At 44.9% G+C, this 15,904-nt stretch overlaps 1 protein-coding gene across 1 annotated transcript; it reads right to left on the bottom strand.

Moving 5' to 3' along the window:
• Positions 1–6,474: 6,474 nt before the first annotated feature.
• On the bottom strand, positions 6,475–12,595 carry LOC308411561 (putative C-type lectin domain family 20 member A). The gene is made up of 7 exons (XM_080905499.1): positions 11,937–12,595; positions 10,288–10,403; positions 9,651–9,746; positions 8,989–9,375; positions 8,093–8,413; positions 7,894–7,985; positions 6,475–7,643 (listed from the first exon to the last, which is right to left on the bottom strand). Exons 3-7 carry the CDS (start codon positions 9,685–9,687, stop codon positions 7,494–7,496), a joined length of 987 nt encoding a protein of 328 aa, XP_080761625.1. The 5' UTR covers positions 9,688–9,746; positions 10,288–10,403; positions 11,937–12,595; the 3' UTR covers positions 6,475–7,493.
• Between the last annotated feature and the right edge of the window lie 3,309 nt (positions 12,596–15,904).

The following is a 15,904-nucleotide window of genomic DNA, read 5'->3' as shown; positions in this document are numbered from 1 at the left end:
GAAGCTGGATTGGAAACTCCAGCAGAACAGCATGAGAGAGGTGTGGAGGGGCATGAAGACCATCACTGGATTCAGGCCAACCAACAGCAGGGGAGCTGAGGGAGGTGAGAATAGAGCTAACGAGTTGAATCTTTTTTTCAATAGATTCGACACCACAGTGTCTGCTCCCACCTCCACAACCTCACCTGTAGTCAGCCTGGAATCCAGAGCCACACCACTGTGCCAGCCTCTCTCTTCGCATGTCGCTGTTGCCTCCTGTGAGATTCCTGACACCCCTCCCCCACCCATCACCTTCTCTCAATACCAGGTTGAGATGCAAATGAGGAGACTTCACTCAGGGAAGTCTGCTGGACCAGACGGAGTGAGTCCCCTCGTCCTCAAGACCTGTGCCCCCCAGCTGTGTGGAGTCTTTCATAAACTGTTTATGCTGAGTCTGAGTCTGCAGAGGGTCCCAGTGATGTGGAAGACATCATGCCTCGTCCCTGTACCAAAGACGCCACGTCCCAGTGGCCCCCAGGATTACAGGCCCGTGGCACTGACCTCCCACATCATAAAGACCCTGGAAAGGCTCATCCTGGACCAGCTGCGACCCATAGTAAGACCACATCTGCATCCCCTTCAGTTCGCTTATCAGCCTCGTCTCGGAACTGAGGACGCCATCATCTACCTGCTCAATCGTGTCTACACCCATCTGGACCAGCCGGCGAGCACTGTGAGGGTCATGTTTTTTGACTTTTCTAGTGCTTTCAACACCATCAGGCCGACCCTCCTGGGTGATAAGTTAGCAGCGATGCAGGTGGATGCTTCTCTGGTGTCCTGGATTGTTGATTACCTGACAGGAAGACCACAATATGTACGTCTCCCACAGTGTGTGTCTGACAAGGTAATCAGCAACACAGGGGCACCACAGGGGCACCACCTCTCCCCCTTCCTCTTCACCCTCTACACCACAGACTTCAGCCACTGCACAGAGACCTGCCATCTTCAGAAGTTCTCTGATGGCTCTGCGGTGGTTGGTTGCATCAGCAGGGATGACGAGACAGAGTACCGGGCTGTGGTCGACTCCTTTGTCACGTGGTGTGAGCAGAATCATCTGCAGCTCAACGTGGCAAAGACCAAGGAATTGATAGTGGACTTCAGGAAGACCAGGAAACACTTGACCCCTGTTTCAATCCAGGGGGTCAGTGTTGACATTGTGGAGGACTATAAATACCTTGGAGTACACATTGACAATAAACTGGACTGGGCTACAAACACCACAGCACTTTACAGGAAGGGCCAGAGTCGTCTCTATTTTTTGAGGCGACTGAGATCCTTCTACATCTGCCAGAAGATGCTCAGGATTTTCTATGAGTCTGTTGTGGCCAGTGCGATCCTCTATGCTGTTGCATGCTGGGGGAGCAGGCTGAGGGTCGCAGATGCCAACAGACTTAATAAACTAATCCGTAAGGCCAGTAATGTTGTGGGGATGGAGCTGGACTCCCTCAAGGTGGTGTCGGAGAGGCGGATGCTGTCCAAGATGAAGACAATGTTGGATAACACCTCCCACCCACTCCATGACATGCTGGTCAGTCACAGGAGCTCGTTCAGTGAGAGACTGAGATTACCGAAAAGCACCACTGAACGACACAGGAAATCTTTCCTGCCTGTGGCCATCTCCCTGTACAACGCATCCACTTAACACACTGGTTACTGCTCAGCTACACATGTTTCTTTTCCAGCTATTTATTAATGAGTGACTTATATATATATATATATATATAACACCCAGCACGCCCCTGCGGGCGGTTTATCCTTCAAGCTCGGGTCCTCTACCAGAGGCCTGGGAGCTTGAGGGTCCTGCGCAGTATCTTAGCTGTTCCCAGGACTGCGCTCTTCTGGACAGAGATCTCCGATGTTATTCCCGGGATCTGCTGGAGCCACTCGCCTAGCTTGGGAGTCACCGCACCTAGAGCTCCGATTACCACGGGGACCACCGTTACCTTCACCCTCCACATCCTCTCGAGCTCTTCTCTGAGCCCTTGGTATTTCTCCAGCTTCTCGTGTTCCTTCTTCCTGATATTGCTGTCATTCGGAACCGCTACATCGATCACTACGGCCGTCTTCTTCTGTTTGTCTACCACCACTATGTCCGGTTGGTTAGCCACCACCATTTTGTCCGTCTGTATCTGGAAGTCCCACAGGATCTTAGCTCGGTCATTCTCCACCACCCTTGGGGGCATCTCCCATTTTGACCTCGGGACTTCTAGGTTATACTCGGCACAGATGTTCCTGTACACTATGCCGGCCACTTGGTTATGGCGTTCCATGTATGCCTTGCCTGCTAGCATCTTGCACCCTGCTGTTATGTGCTGGATTGTCTCTGGGGCATCTTTACACAGCCTGCACCTGGGGTCTTGCCTGGTGTGATAGACCCCAGCCTCTATGGATCTTGTACTCAGAGCTTGTTCTTGTGCTGCCATGATTAGTGCCTCTGTGCTGTCCAAGCTGCAGCCCATCCGCATCAACACAGCGTGCGTGGAAAGGGTGTCCAGCTTTAAGTTCCTGGGAGTGCACATAGACACAGACCTCCAATGGAGCTCAAACACCTTCAATGTTGTAAAGAAGGTCCAACAGCGTCTCCATTTTCTGAGACTCCTCAGAAAAATGGACCTGAAGAGGGAGCTGCTGACTGTCTTCTGTTGCTGCATTGAAAGTGTGCTGACATATCCCATCTCTATGTGGTTCTCCAGCTGCACCGTGGCACACTACAAAGGGTCATTAAAATGGCTCAAAAAATCATTGGTCATCCTTTTTCCTCCCAGATCTCCATTTATAGAGCTGTATATTACATAGCACTGTGACAGGCGAAAGAAGTAGTTCCTGCCTATCATTTGGAGTATCACAATATTATTGTTGCTTTCCACTGTGTTGCTGTTAATAACAAACTAAAAATGTACCCCAAATTAATAAAATAGCAATATTTCAATATGAGAATTGATTGTAGAACATACAGTGGGGCAAAAAAGTATTTAGTCAGCCACTGATTGTGCAAGTTCCCCCACTTAAAATGATGACAGAGGTCAGTAATTTGCACCAGAGGTACACTTTAACTGTGAGAGACAGAATGTGAAAAAAAAATCCATGAATCCACATGGTAGGATTTGTAAAGAATTTATTCGTAAATCAGGGTGGAAAATAAGTATTTGGTCACCTCAAACAAGGAGAATCTCTGGCTCTCACAGACCTGTAACGTCCTCTGTAAGAAGCTTTTCTGTCCCCCACTCGTTACCTGTATGAATGGCACCTGTTTGAACTCATCATCTGTATAAAAGACACCTGTCCACAGCCTCAAACAGTCAGACTCCAAACTCTGCCATGGCCAAATGTAACCGGACTTACGACTTATCATTAAGAATGACCGAACTCCACTAGCCAGTAGCAGAAGATCTAGGATCGGCAGGAGCCCAAGGTATAAACACCAATAAGGAGAGACCACACCACAATAGACTGTTCACAAATTTGTTATATTTGACACACAGCAGCTGCAACAATGTAATGAAAGCAATAAAATAAAATACAAAATATTTCCCCCAAAATAACAAACTAAATAAAAGTGCGCGCATACAGCTTTCTCTGAGTCAATTGTATGAATGGATAATGTCTGGTAACTGATGGATCGTTGGGGCCCGTTCAGTTTGTTTAATGTTTGTCCTACCACACTCCGATGAAGGAAGAAAGTTCGTAGTTCTGCAGGTATCTGAAGCTTCAATGGGAACGAAACTTTGGCTTCAATAAAACCTTGGCAAATCCGATTCAATTTCGGGTTGGCTAGCCATCCAGTTAACTGGAACTGTGGAATCACTGCTCCTCGATGGGGCTTGCTTCAGACTGGGTCCATCTGTCGAGTCATCCTTTTACCAGATAACAAAAAAACCTGACCGGGTGACAGGGTGAAACTCTGAACAACCAAAAACAACTGCAGCAGACTTGCTTTTAACTCCTAGCGATTCGACTTCGGGAACATTAGTTTCTCTGGCACATGGCATTATATGAACAGGAACGAAATGGCAACACAGGAAATCATGTGATCAAGGTCAACAGCAAGGGTCACTGGGAGCTCATTGCTGATTGGCCAAGTTAAATGACAACAGATAATCTTATTGGTCCACATCTTCCTTTAAACATAAAAGAAAAAAGAAATGACTAAATTGTTTACATTATACATGAAAAAAAACTACTTTCCACTGCTCTTTTTTTCTAGCTGGGCTACAACCTCCCCCACTGAACTCATGCACGCCCCGTTGCATGGCAATGGTTGGGTAATTACTGTCTGATGGGTCTGGACAGGGCAATCTAATGGGTGATAACCCTCATCCAAAATGTCTGTAAAAGCTGTGGTTAAACCCTGGAACAGAGATTGCACCACAGCTATAAGTGGATGCCCAAGTTTCACATACTAAAGGCGTTTAGGCGGTTCTCGCTCCCTATTTGATCGTCTAGCAGAACCAGGTTGGTCTTGGCTTCCAATCAGTGTCTGGTCTACTGAGAGCTCTTCAGGAGATTCATCTGTTGGTGACTCATTTGACAATCCCATTTCAGTTCGACCTGTCGCCTCAACATCCGTAGACAGGTTTGGAGCAAGAGAAGATAAACCGGAATTCAAGTCATGACAATCACTTCCAGGTGCAATCCTTTCAGTCTCCATCTCTGCTGGTGGATTTTGGTCATCGCTCACGATTTCTGTGTCATGACAGTGACTCTCAGACACTGGAAGAGTTGCTGAATCTGGACTGTCAACAGGTAAGTTACATAACTGGTCAGTCTGTGGATTGCAGCTTGGATATCGAGCAGTAGAACCTTTAACTGAGGGACAAAATTCTGGAAGTTGTGCATCTTCCCCAGAAGACACTGGTAAATAAGGGTGCGTTTCTTGACAAATGGTGACCGTAGGTATCTCAGAACTGGGGGCGTCTCTGAACCAGTAATTGGGGAAAATCTCATCCTCGGCCTCTGAGAATTGATCGGAGTCTGCAACTGGACTGAGACGTGTTGCTGGCCTGCGTCTTTGTGTCTGCCCTACAGGCTTGTCACTACTCTCGTTGGGGAGATAGCCACAAGGGAGTAATAAGTCCCTATGCAGTGTCCGCAGTGGACCATCTTTCTTTTCAGGTCTCACAGTATATACTGGAAGGGATCCTGCACCACTGTCCCAGAAAGAGCTGAGGAGAGTCCCAGATGATCGGTCACTCAGCTGCCGCGGAGCAAAAGCCAGGGGGGGTTGCAGTGACGTGCCCGTGAGCTCCGCCGGCAGCCAGCTGTGCCTGAGTGACTGAGCCCCAGGCCGAGAGGCCGGGGGCACCCCACCCCCGAAGTGGCCCGAGCGAGCCCCAGGCTCCAGGCCCCGATAAGCAGCCACCAAGGAGTGAGCCGGTGTGTACCTGGACGCCCATCCCCGGACACAAAGAACCACCAACGCACTGATGTCTGAGGGCGTCTGCCACCGGCAGGGGAAGTGGTGGTGGGGGAGATAGGCCTCCATACCTTGAAGGACCTGAGATGTCCCCAGAGAGCTGGCGTCTGATACCCAACCTGACACAGATACAAACATACCTTCCCACCCTCATGCTCTCATATGCGATTACTCAGCACTCACCCTCACTCACTGGATAGACTTTTTGTAAACTTATCTTCAGTGAATAGAGTCCCAAGGGTGTGTCACCATTGTCATACTGAATTCCCTAGACTCTGAGACATTCAGCTAATCCAGCTAAAGAACATTTTGGCCCACCAAAATGTGTATATTGGTTTAACATAAGATAACTAAATACATGTTGGGGTTTATTTTTTATCTTTAAGGCTAATATCTCATAATTAGCATCGCAGGTTTGTTTTATACTTTATTACAGCGGTCCCCAACCCCTGGGCCTCGGACTGGTAGCCTACCGGTCCATGAGTCGTTTGGTACTGGGCCACGAGAGTTGAGGCTCAGGTGTGAAATGTATGGTTTTCAGGGTTTTTATCGGTTTTCAGCGTTATTTTGTTATCGTTTTTATCGTTAACTCGGTTTTCCTGGGTCTTTTCACGTGTGTTATGAATAAATCTTCTTTTTTTCGGTACCGGTACTAGTTTTATTTTGTTGTATTTATCCGCGACACCTTAAAGGCCGGTCCGTGAAAATATTGTCGGGCATAAACCGGTCCGTGGCGCAATAAAGGTTGGGGACCGCTGCTTTATGACACACAGTAAGAATTGTAGAGTGGTATTAGAAGTAGATTGCTATAATCAGATACTAACAGACATAAACAGAGAGGAGCCCCCTTCTCTAAGAATTTGAGGGGGAGGGGGAGTGATAGGTTTGTAGCATAAACCTATTCGCTGGATCGTTCAAGACAATTTACTACACAGCAAAAGCAAGACACAAGTAGGCAAAGTTCTTTGTGTTACTCATGCATGAGGGAGGCCTGCCTGGAGCCAAGTGTCGTTCCACCCACTTGACCTCCATCAGACAGGTTCCCTGTAACACTCCTTTTATTGTGGTTACATGAAAATACATAGGTTCATTAACATATGACGTATACATACACACAAAGAGTACCTTGCCTGTGCGTTGTGTAAGTATGTGTGTGTGTGTGTGTGTGTGTGTGTGTGTGTGTGTGTGTGTGTGTGTGTGTGTTGTGTGTGTGTGTGTGTGTGTGTGTGTGTGTGTGTGTGTGTGGTCAGAGTGTGGCGCAATAAACAACTTCCCTAAACCTGCTGGCCTGGAAGTCCAGCAGTTCATCTAAACAAAAGGCACTTAGACTAAAACTGATATAGCTATGTTTATCCTACCATAAAACAATAAAACAAGGTACGACCTCTCCCATGCTCCCAGGGTGTGGGTGTGAATGCCAGAGCACTCTGGAATGCACACGAAGTCTTTGCAGACTCCTAAGGATCACACATCCTATCACTACACAATCGATTATACACCTCTAAGCATATATGGTTAAATATTTCTAAGCATAAATGACAATCAACAATATAAACCTGACAGGGTGTCTCACTAGTGAAGGCACCAGAAGGTACAAACTTTAAGCCTGACTGCGCTAGAGGAAACATGGCCATAAATTCCTGGGTGTGGCAGCCTTTTGTCTCTGAGCCAGAGAGAGGAGGTCCATGGCGCCATGTAAAACTAATTCTAACCATTTTGCTAATAAACTGTTAAAAGTTATAATTGGAGCGTATTTGTCTTCCCTCTCATAAAAAACCTACATACTCTCAACATAAAAAAGTATAATCATAAACAACCATTTTGTGTTACATTATCATGAGATAGCTGTAAAGACTTTACAGGAACAAAAAACATCAAAATCATGTTCATTTAACATATAAAAGTGTTGAGTTATAAAAAAGAAAATTAAGGCTGACTAAACATAACTTTATTGCTTGCAACCGATGTAGGTTATTTTTTTCAGTGAACAGGACAGAGAGATAGGACACACCACAGTTAACTGAAGTTGGCTGCTGGAAAATCAAAGTGTCAGTGTGACAGCACAGATCTCCTCTTCAGTCTCCTCTTTCTCCTCCTCTTGTTCCTTTTTGTGGAAGATGTTTCCATCAAGCTGCTTCACCCATCTCAGCGTGAATTCACTCAGACCGTTCTCCATCAGCCTCTGATTGAACTGGGAAACATATTTATTATTCTCACACAGTGCATTTTTTAACAGCTGTTTATCAGTAAATATCCATTAACAATTTCACAATCAGTTGTGGGAGAGTGACAGAAGTTTTGATATTATGTTGACTGATACATTACTTAAGGCTGCTGCTAGTGGGGAAAAAATATGAGGATCCATCTTTTGTTTGCTTGTTTGTTTTGTCTGCTTTGGTTTGTTGATATAAAATGCTATTCTATTTTAACTAGTTAGTTACCTTTTCCAAGATGTCATTCTGCAGCACCTCCATGTCCACAGAGGCATCTGTTGTCTTCAGCTCCACCTTCAACAGTCTCTGGTCCTTGACATCTGTTATACAAAATGCTGTGTTATCATAAGAATTACACTGCAGAATAAAAGATTGTACAAGAATTTCTGTAAATGTTAAATTGTAGCCAAAACAAATGATAGCTCACCAGTGTAACAGAGGAAGTAATTGTAGCCATTACATGCACTGTTGTGCCACTTCTCTAAATATGTGGTGCCACAGGAGTAGTTGTCTTCACTCAGTGGCTTGTTGGGAGCCCAGTTGGGGAATGAATATGCGCTCCCATCTGACCACATCCATGCATTTCTATAAAGACCGATCCACGTGGGGGAATTGTTCAACATCATCTTCAGCTGTTCATTCTCAGACTGGTTCCTCACACTGGCCAGATCTGTGTGCTTCACTCTGCAGTAGCTCTGAGCGTTCTTCCAGGTCTCACTCACATTCACATAGATGAAGCTCGATGTGTCTGGAAATATGTTTCATTCAGTCAGTCTCCAAGAATATATCAATATCTGTATAATAGTTGTGTAGCATGTAAATGTGTTTGGTTTTTTTGGACTCTTGGTATTTGGGAAAATAACTGCGTTACCTGTCACAGACATATACGTACAGATGTTTTGGTAGTAGTCTAATACAACAGATTGGACTGGTAACTACAAGATATGTAGCATTCATGTTGAAATAATCTGGTTACTAAATATATACAAATAGATTATTTATTTATTTATTTGTTTATTGCAAACACAGGAGAACCTGATATAGTAATATGGTAACTTTTTTTGTAATTTAAATGAAGTGTAATGTCATTTTTCTGACCAGATTTTATTCTGATAAAAGATTTAGTAATAAGGACTAATTCCTCCATCCTTAGTAGGATCTTCTCTTCAATCTCTTAAATCCTCATTCCTTCCTCTACAAAACTAAAGGTTGTAAAATCCTTGAACAAACCTTATAAATGAAAGATCAGAGTAACTATTAATAAAACAACATGGAATATGTTAAAGCTAAAGTCTTAATAATGACATAACTGTTTTTCATTACTTTTGTAGTAGCAGATGAATGGGTATGTGACACCGCACGCCTGATCTGCCCATTCCCCACTTGGGAGCATTGCCACACATGCTTTGTAGTATCCTGGACCAACATTGGGTTCATTACTAGCCCACATTCTGAACTCAGCCCCTCCTTCAACATAGTAATTCTGGTATTCCAGAGACCACCTCCATGCTTCAGTGTCAGGCTGCAGTCCAATCCAAACGCTTAAAAGTCCCTTTGTAAGTTTATTGACCATTGCCAGGTCTTTCTCATTATGCACACAGGCCAGGTCAGTGTACTTATTCCTACAGAACTGTTTAGCGCTGCTCCAGTCTTTTGCCTGTGAAACAAGTATGTAGAGTCGAGGAAAACAGGCAGGCAGGAAACACAGTCCTGTGGTAAGAATAAAGAAACTCACTTTGAAGCATTTCATGACAAATGCAAATCAGACATTTTCTGGATCCTCATAAACTATTGAATATGAGACATTATATAGTAGTTTGTTAATGTTGGTTCATAGTGGCAAAATTAGGAGAGGCTTGTATAATAATGAACAAAGACTTTGTTTCACACTTTAGACCTCAACAAAAGTTACTCATTGATGTACTAACCCATTTTTAACAAATGTTTATTTCATAGAATTTTGGAAATAAATGATTCACACTGACCTGACAGGACCGTCATCAGCACTGCATTCTGTTTCATGATGTGCTGTTGGATGGTTCACTTATACAATGAGTTGATAAGTGTTTGTTGGTGAGTTTCTGTGGCAGAAAAAGCGTTTAGAGCAAGATACAAGACCACAGACATTACTCATTAAATAATAAACTTTAAATGAAATCAATGAAAGCTGGCAGTAAAACTTCATTTTAAAAGTAATTTTTTTCTTCTAAATAACACACAGTAGGTGAAGTTAAATTATAAATAAACAGAAATAATTCCCTCTGACTGGTAGCGACATCAAATGGAAATATTACATTTAAGAAAATCTGCATTCCACTTATTACTTTCTATACTTTTTTCTCCATAAATACAACTATTCACTACAAGATTAATTAATGCCAATTAATAATGTAATAGGAAGTTGGTGGGAAATTAATTTCCCCAAACTTCCACATTGTTGTGGAGGGCTGCACTCCACAACAGCAGTGTGGGCCAGCAGGAAGGAGGCAAGACATCTATGTAAGCTGATGCAAACATCAGACTCCAGCGAGATGTAAACATAACATTAAATGAACATTACACAATTACATATTATCAAAAAGCCCACAGAAGACCTCTGATGTTTGTTACATTTATACTTACCTGGAATAAGTCAAATATGTGAGCTCCAGCATCTAGCAAACAGCTGAAACACACTTCAAGCCTCGTCCCTTGTCATGTGTTTGGAACTATGTTTATATTACCATGTGCCTTCTGTCCTAGAAAGGGATGACACGAAGAGGTGGAGAATGAGCCAGGTAGTTTTTGAATTACATTTGAATACTTTAAGCATTATTCCAGCCACTTTAAATGCATGTCACAGGAGTGAAATGGTGAAAAAATGTTTGTACTCTTTTTCCCCCCCTGAACCCACCCTGTCTGGCAGTTTTAGCAAGCAGAATCATCATCTGCAACCTTTGTTGAACACAATTGTTTTGCCAAGAGGAGCAGTATAGACTCTCTGTAGGGTCCTCTTGGTAATCTTTTTGTTTTATTTATTTAATTGAATTTGAATTTTCAAGGTATCTGGGGAAGGTAAAGGAATTAAGTCAACCAAATCAATTTGTTTAGGAAAATATATCCCCCTTTAGGTAAGGCCAATATTTAAATAAATAGATCCCACTTGAAACCCACATTTGAAAGCGCAGTCATGACATCTGTTTTTATCTCCAAAACCATGTTGAACCCTGTTTAGATAGTGCTACCGCTAAACTCATGTCAAATAAAATCTCAGTTCACCCTTTTTTTGAAAATCTTGTCTGCTTGTGGCAGCTGGAATAATAATTCAGATTATATTGCATGTGCATGGCTGCTTTATATCTTTTCTAGTTCGTGTTTTATTTTCTGTAGGGGGGACGTATGGTTGTAACGCGGAGAGAGTTGTAACATCACCAATCACACCAATCAGGCATGATATAGGAGTAATATTATCATTTAAGTGTTTACTCACTTTCATTCCTGATTTCACATGCTGGTTGTCATGGCTACAAGCAACTGCATGTTGATTTCATTGGGAAAAAATTTATTTTGACGAAAGAACTAAACTGTTACACAACTGCAGATAAAAAATTATGACTTAACAGTATATTAATTTTTAGTTTCTTAGACAAACTGTGATGGCCTGCTAATTTTAACCCACTATGCAGTTAGTGAAACAATGACTTCCAGGGCTGGGGTGTTTTATGACATATGTTTTAAAAGTGTTACAACCATCCCCTTGCTCAAAGTGTGAATAGTTTTTTGATGTTACATATACTCATACATATACTTTTACAGCATCATGGCTAGATAGTGGAAGAGAAAGACTGATAGAGGTGTGCCTGCTGATATAAAAGTCCTGTCCTCTTAGTCCTGTTGTTAAACGGGCTGCACCTACGCAGTGTTATCGTGCCTTCGGCTCAGATACTGCTGAGCATTTTTCAACACTATTTCAACAACTTGTGTCCAGTCCCTCTGAGTCGTCCTCCGCAGATGGATTACTATCTCATCTGGACTCTGTTTGTAAATCTGCCCTTGATGTTGCTGCACCTGTAAGACTCAGGCAGTGTAAACCCAAGGCCAGCTCTAACCGATTTTACTCGAGCCATTAGAAGAGAATGTAGGAGATGTGAAAGATGATGGAAAAAGGACAGACTGTACGTCTCTCTGGAAGCTCTTAAGACGAGCTGGAAAGCTTATCAGAGGGCAGTAAAGACCTATTTTTCACAACTTATTTCTGTTAATTCACATAACCCTCGTGTTCTGTATAATACCATTAATTCTGTAGTGAATGCAGAGGATCATGTTCTTTTGCAATCCTCTGAGGTTATGTGTGTGGCGGAGGTGTGGTCCGGGGCGCGGCTGCAGGGGAGGAGTGGTGCAGTGAGCTCGACGGGGCGGTGCTGGTAAGAACAGCTGATGGCGATTTTGGACTGATGGTGGTTTTCCTTCCCTTTATATAGTGAGGCGGAGAGGAGTGGAAGAGCGCTAAGGGAAAAGAGACACACATCAGCTGGGATCGAGAACTGTCAGTCTGTGCGTCATATTGTCTGCTGTGTAAACATCAATAAATGTGGTCCTTGGCAATACGGATCTGCGTGTGTGTGTGCTTGGGCCTGGTATACTCCACAAGTGGTGCCGAAACCCAGGAGCCTGCCGGTGTGGGGATGTCCGACCCGCAGGCTGCGCCGCCCGCCCAGCCTTTGCAGTATTTGGCGCAGATGCTGGCGGAGATGGCAAAGATGAGCCACGACCAGGCAGCGGCCCTGCGGGCCCACCTGGCTGCGCTGCAGGAGCAGACGGACTGGCAGACTCTGGTTCTGGAGCGACTGGTTGGCGCCGCTGCCCCGCCGAAGCCCCCACCGCTGTCGGTGGCGGTGCCCCGGATGGGGGACGGGGACGACCCCCAGGTTTTTCTGGAGACTTTTCGTGCCACGGCGGAGGCCTGCCAGTGGCCGCAGGCGGAGTGGGCTCCGTGTTTGCTTCCTCTGTTGTCAGGGGAGGCTCGGACGGCGGCCCTGGGTCTGCCGCCGGCTTCGAGGGGCAGCTTCCAGGACGTGAGCCGGGCGGTGGTGGACAGGTTGGGGCTCACCGCTGAAGATCATCGCCGGCGATTCCGGGCCTGTCGGCTGGCCGTGGCGGATCGGCCGTTTGCTTGGGCCCGGAAGCTGCATGACGCGGCCGTACGCTGGCTGCAGCCGGGATCGTCAGAAGGCGAGACGCTGCTGGTGGGCAAAGTGGTGCTGGAGCAGTTCGTGGAGGGGCTGCCTGCAGAGACGGCGAGATGGGTCAGGTGCCACCGTCCCGCGAGTCTGGAGGTGGCGGTGACGTTGGCGGAGGACCACCTTGCCGCTAGAGCGGGGGAGCCCGGGGACAGCGGCCGGAGGCCGAACAGACAAGCCCCGGTGCCGGCACCGAGGCACCGGATGCCTGTGCCAGGGCAGGCAGAGCGGACGCTGGCGTTGAGCCCCACTAATCCTTTTGCTGCGTTTGTGCCTTCCCAGGGACCGGACCTAAGCAGCGCTGCCCCTGAGCCACGGAGAGCAGCACAGACGCCGGGGCAGGAGTGCTGGAAGTGCGGACAGCCGGGACACCTGAGGAGGGACTGTCCTCTGATGGAGGTGGGGCAGGTGTTCCGCGTTGCCGGTGCCCCAGCGCCCTCTCCCGGTCCGGGAGGGACATACAGCATTCCGGTAAGGACTCGAGGGGGTATACGCCATGCTTTGGTGGACACGGGCTGCATGCAGACCCTCGTGCACCAAAGTTTGGTTCACGGGAAACGATTTTCCAGGCGGCTCATTATAACCCTATGGCAGGGCATATGGGATACGAAAAAACTCTGGAGCGAATAACGGCCCGATTTTATTGGCCGGGCATCCGAGCGGATGTGCGCTGCTGGTGCGCGTCCTGCCCGGACTGCCAACTTGTTAATCTGCCGGCCATACCAAAAGCGTCTTTGCGTCCGCTTCCACTCATAGAGGTCCCGTTCGAACGCATTGGCATGGACCTCATCGGGCCGTTTCACCGGAGTGCACGCGGCTACCGCTTTGTGTTAGTCCTGGTGGATTATGCAACGCGGTACCCGGAAGCAGTCCCGCTGCGCACCATCTCTGCAAAGAAAAGATGGTTAAGAAAGGTTAAGAAAAGTAAAGAGGAAAATAAGAAAGAGGCTCAGTTAGCTGCCATAACAGGTAACACAGTTAAGGTTTCAGAAAAAGTATTCTGTCGTTTGTTTGCTCGATCATGCCTTAAACACATCAAAATGCATAGTGGGATTATAATACAAGTGAATACTGTGACAAGCACTGGTACTGAATAGGCAATCGCTTAGCAGCAAGGTGAATCGGTGATGCATTAGTGTGGTCTGCACTTCCTCTTCTTTGATTGGGTGAAATAAGTTGAAAGTAATTGGAGGAGGGAACCATGGGGAGTGCCCTGCATAATTTCAATAAAACGCCGTTTTAAACGCCGTTACAGCTGGCAGAGAACGCCGTAAAAAACGCCGTTCAAAGATGCATAAAAACGGCGTTTTGTGCCGAGTAGCGTAAAAAACGGCGTTTCCGTCTGTCTTTGAACGCCGCTTTTTACGTCACTCGGATGGTGCGTTCAGGGCGCCATCCGAGTGGCGGAAAAAGCGGCGTTTGTCGGAACAGAACGCCGTTTTTTTCGGCGTTTTGAATAATTAAACGGCGTTTTTTACGCCATTTCTTAACCAAACGGGTTAGGAAAGTGGCGAATTTTGGCACTAATGGCTTGCCATACCTTATGTGCCGACACCGGCGTTTTAGCTGGCAAAGCGGCGTGGCTGATGTGGAGTGAAGCCACGTTAATGACAACATGTACAACTATTGGAGATGTGAGCAGGACAGACGGAGCAATTGACGGAAAAAGTTTGGACTTTATACCAGTTTTTAAATTGTGTTGAAAGGCCACGTAAAACCAGAGTTGTGATAAAAAGAAATGCAATGTTTGGTTTTCTTCCTGAATACTATCGTTGTTTATATTTACTGCGGGAAGAAACGGTAAAAACTGCATTTTATAAGGAAAAACGCTCGAAAGCACTCTCCGCCTGTGAGCAAAAACACATGAAATGTGTCAAAATAAGGGGGGAATTTAAGGTTTAATAATTTAATTGTTTAATAATTTAGGATCATTTTAGGATTTTTTGGGGTTTTTGGTCATTAGATATGGTGAAGCAGAAATTGTTATTTTTATGTTAAGGTTAAAGGATTAAAGTGAACTGAATCCTGTTTAGAAGATACAATGCCAGTGTTTTAAAGCTGTGTACAAATCTTAGAGGGAAATTGTGGGACAAGTTGACAAAAAGATATGCTTTGGGGAACATTGGTGAAGGTTGTAGGAGTAGAAAAGGTTTGATTTCTTTTTTGATTTCTAGAAGAAGTGGTTATAATGTATAATGTTACATACAGATATTACATAGATTTATTTTTAGGATAAAGGGGATAGCTTATAAGTAGAAATGATTTTTATACATATTGCATTTTGTGCCTTTAAAGGAGTTGTGGCTCAATTCGTCTCTTGGGGGTCACGAGCCTTTGGCTAGCGCTATGATTGGCCAATCTACTGTGAGGATGATATGAGTTATTGAAGGATTGCACACGCTTACAGACACAGAGTCCAGAAACACACATGAAAGTATTGATTCCAGGCAAAAGGCCTCAAATTAATTTAGCTTTTAACTGAACTTAAAGAAGGACCAAAGGAAGGAAAGCATATATTTTGGTTAGGTCTGATAAACTAGAATTAGAAGGTATTGTTACATTAGAATAAGCAAAATGAAATAAAAAGGCTATATTAAAAAACAGGTTATAACATAGGAAATGTGAGGTTTTAAAATGAAGTTAGTGTTAACACACAGGAGTTGTTTTTAGGCAGCGTTTAGTTATGATGAAATGTAGGCCTATGCATGAGTAATTGCTTATATGCTTAAACTTAATTGATTAAAGTGGTTGTTTTCTTTTGGATCTTTGAGTAGAATAGGCATTTATAATGATTTTCTTGTTAAAAAGGTGACTTTAGATTAGAGTAGAGGCCCGTGCAGCAGCGACAGTTCGTGTACAGGATGTTGATGATCAGATAAGGGAAAATAGAGCGAGCAACCAGACGTTTAAGAGTTTTAAAGTGATGAGTAACGTTGAAGGATATATAAATACAAGTCAATAAGTTAAGAAGATAATTAGGATAAGGCTTTTGATTACAGAGTCCCAAATATGATAAGTTA

The sequence above is a fragment of the Rhamphochromis sp. 'chilingali' genome (assembly GCF_963969265.1).
Source record: "Rhamphochromis sp. 'chilingali' genome assembly, chromosome: 15".
NCBI classification, from domain to species: Eukaryota; Metazoa; Chordata; class Actinopteri; order Cichliformes; family Cichlidae; genus Rhamphochromis; species Rhamphochromis sp. 'chilingali'.
This window is presented reverse-complemented; position numbering and strand designations above follow the sequence as displayed.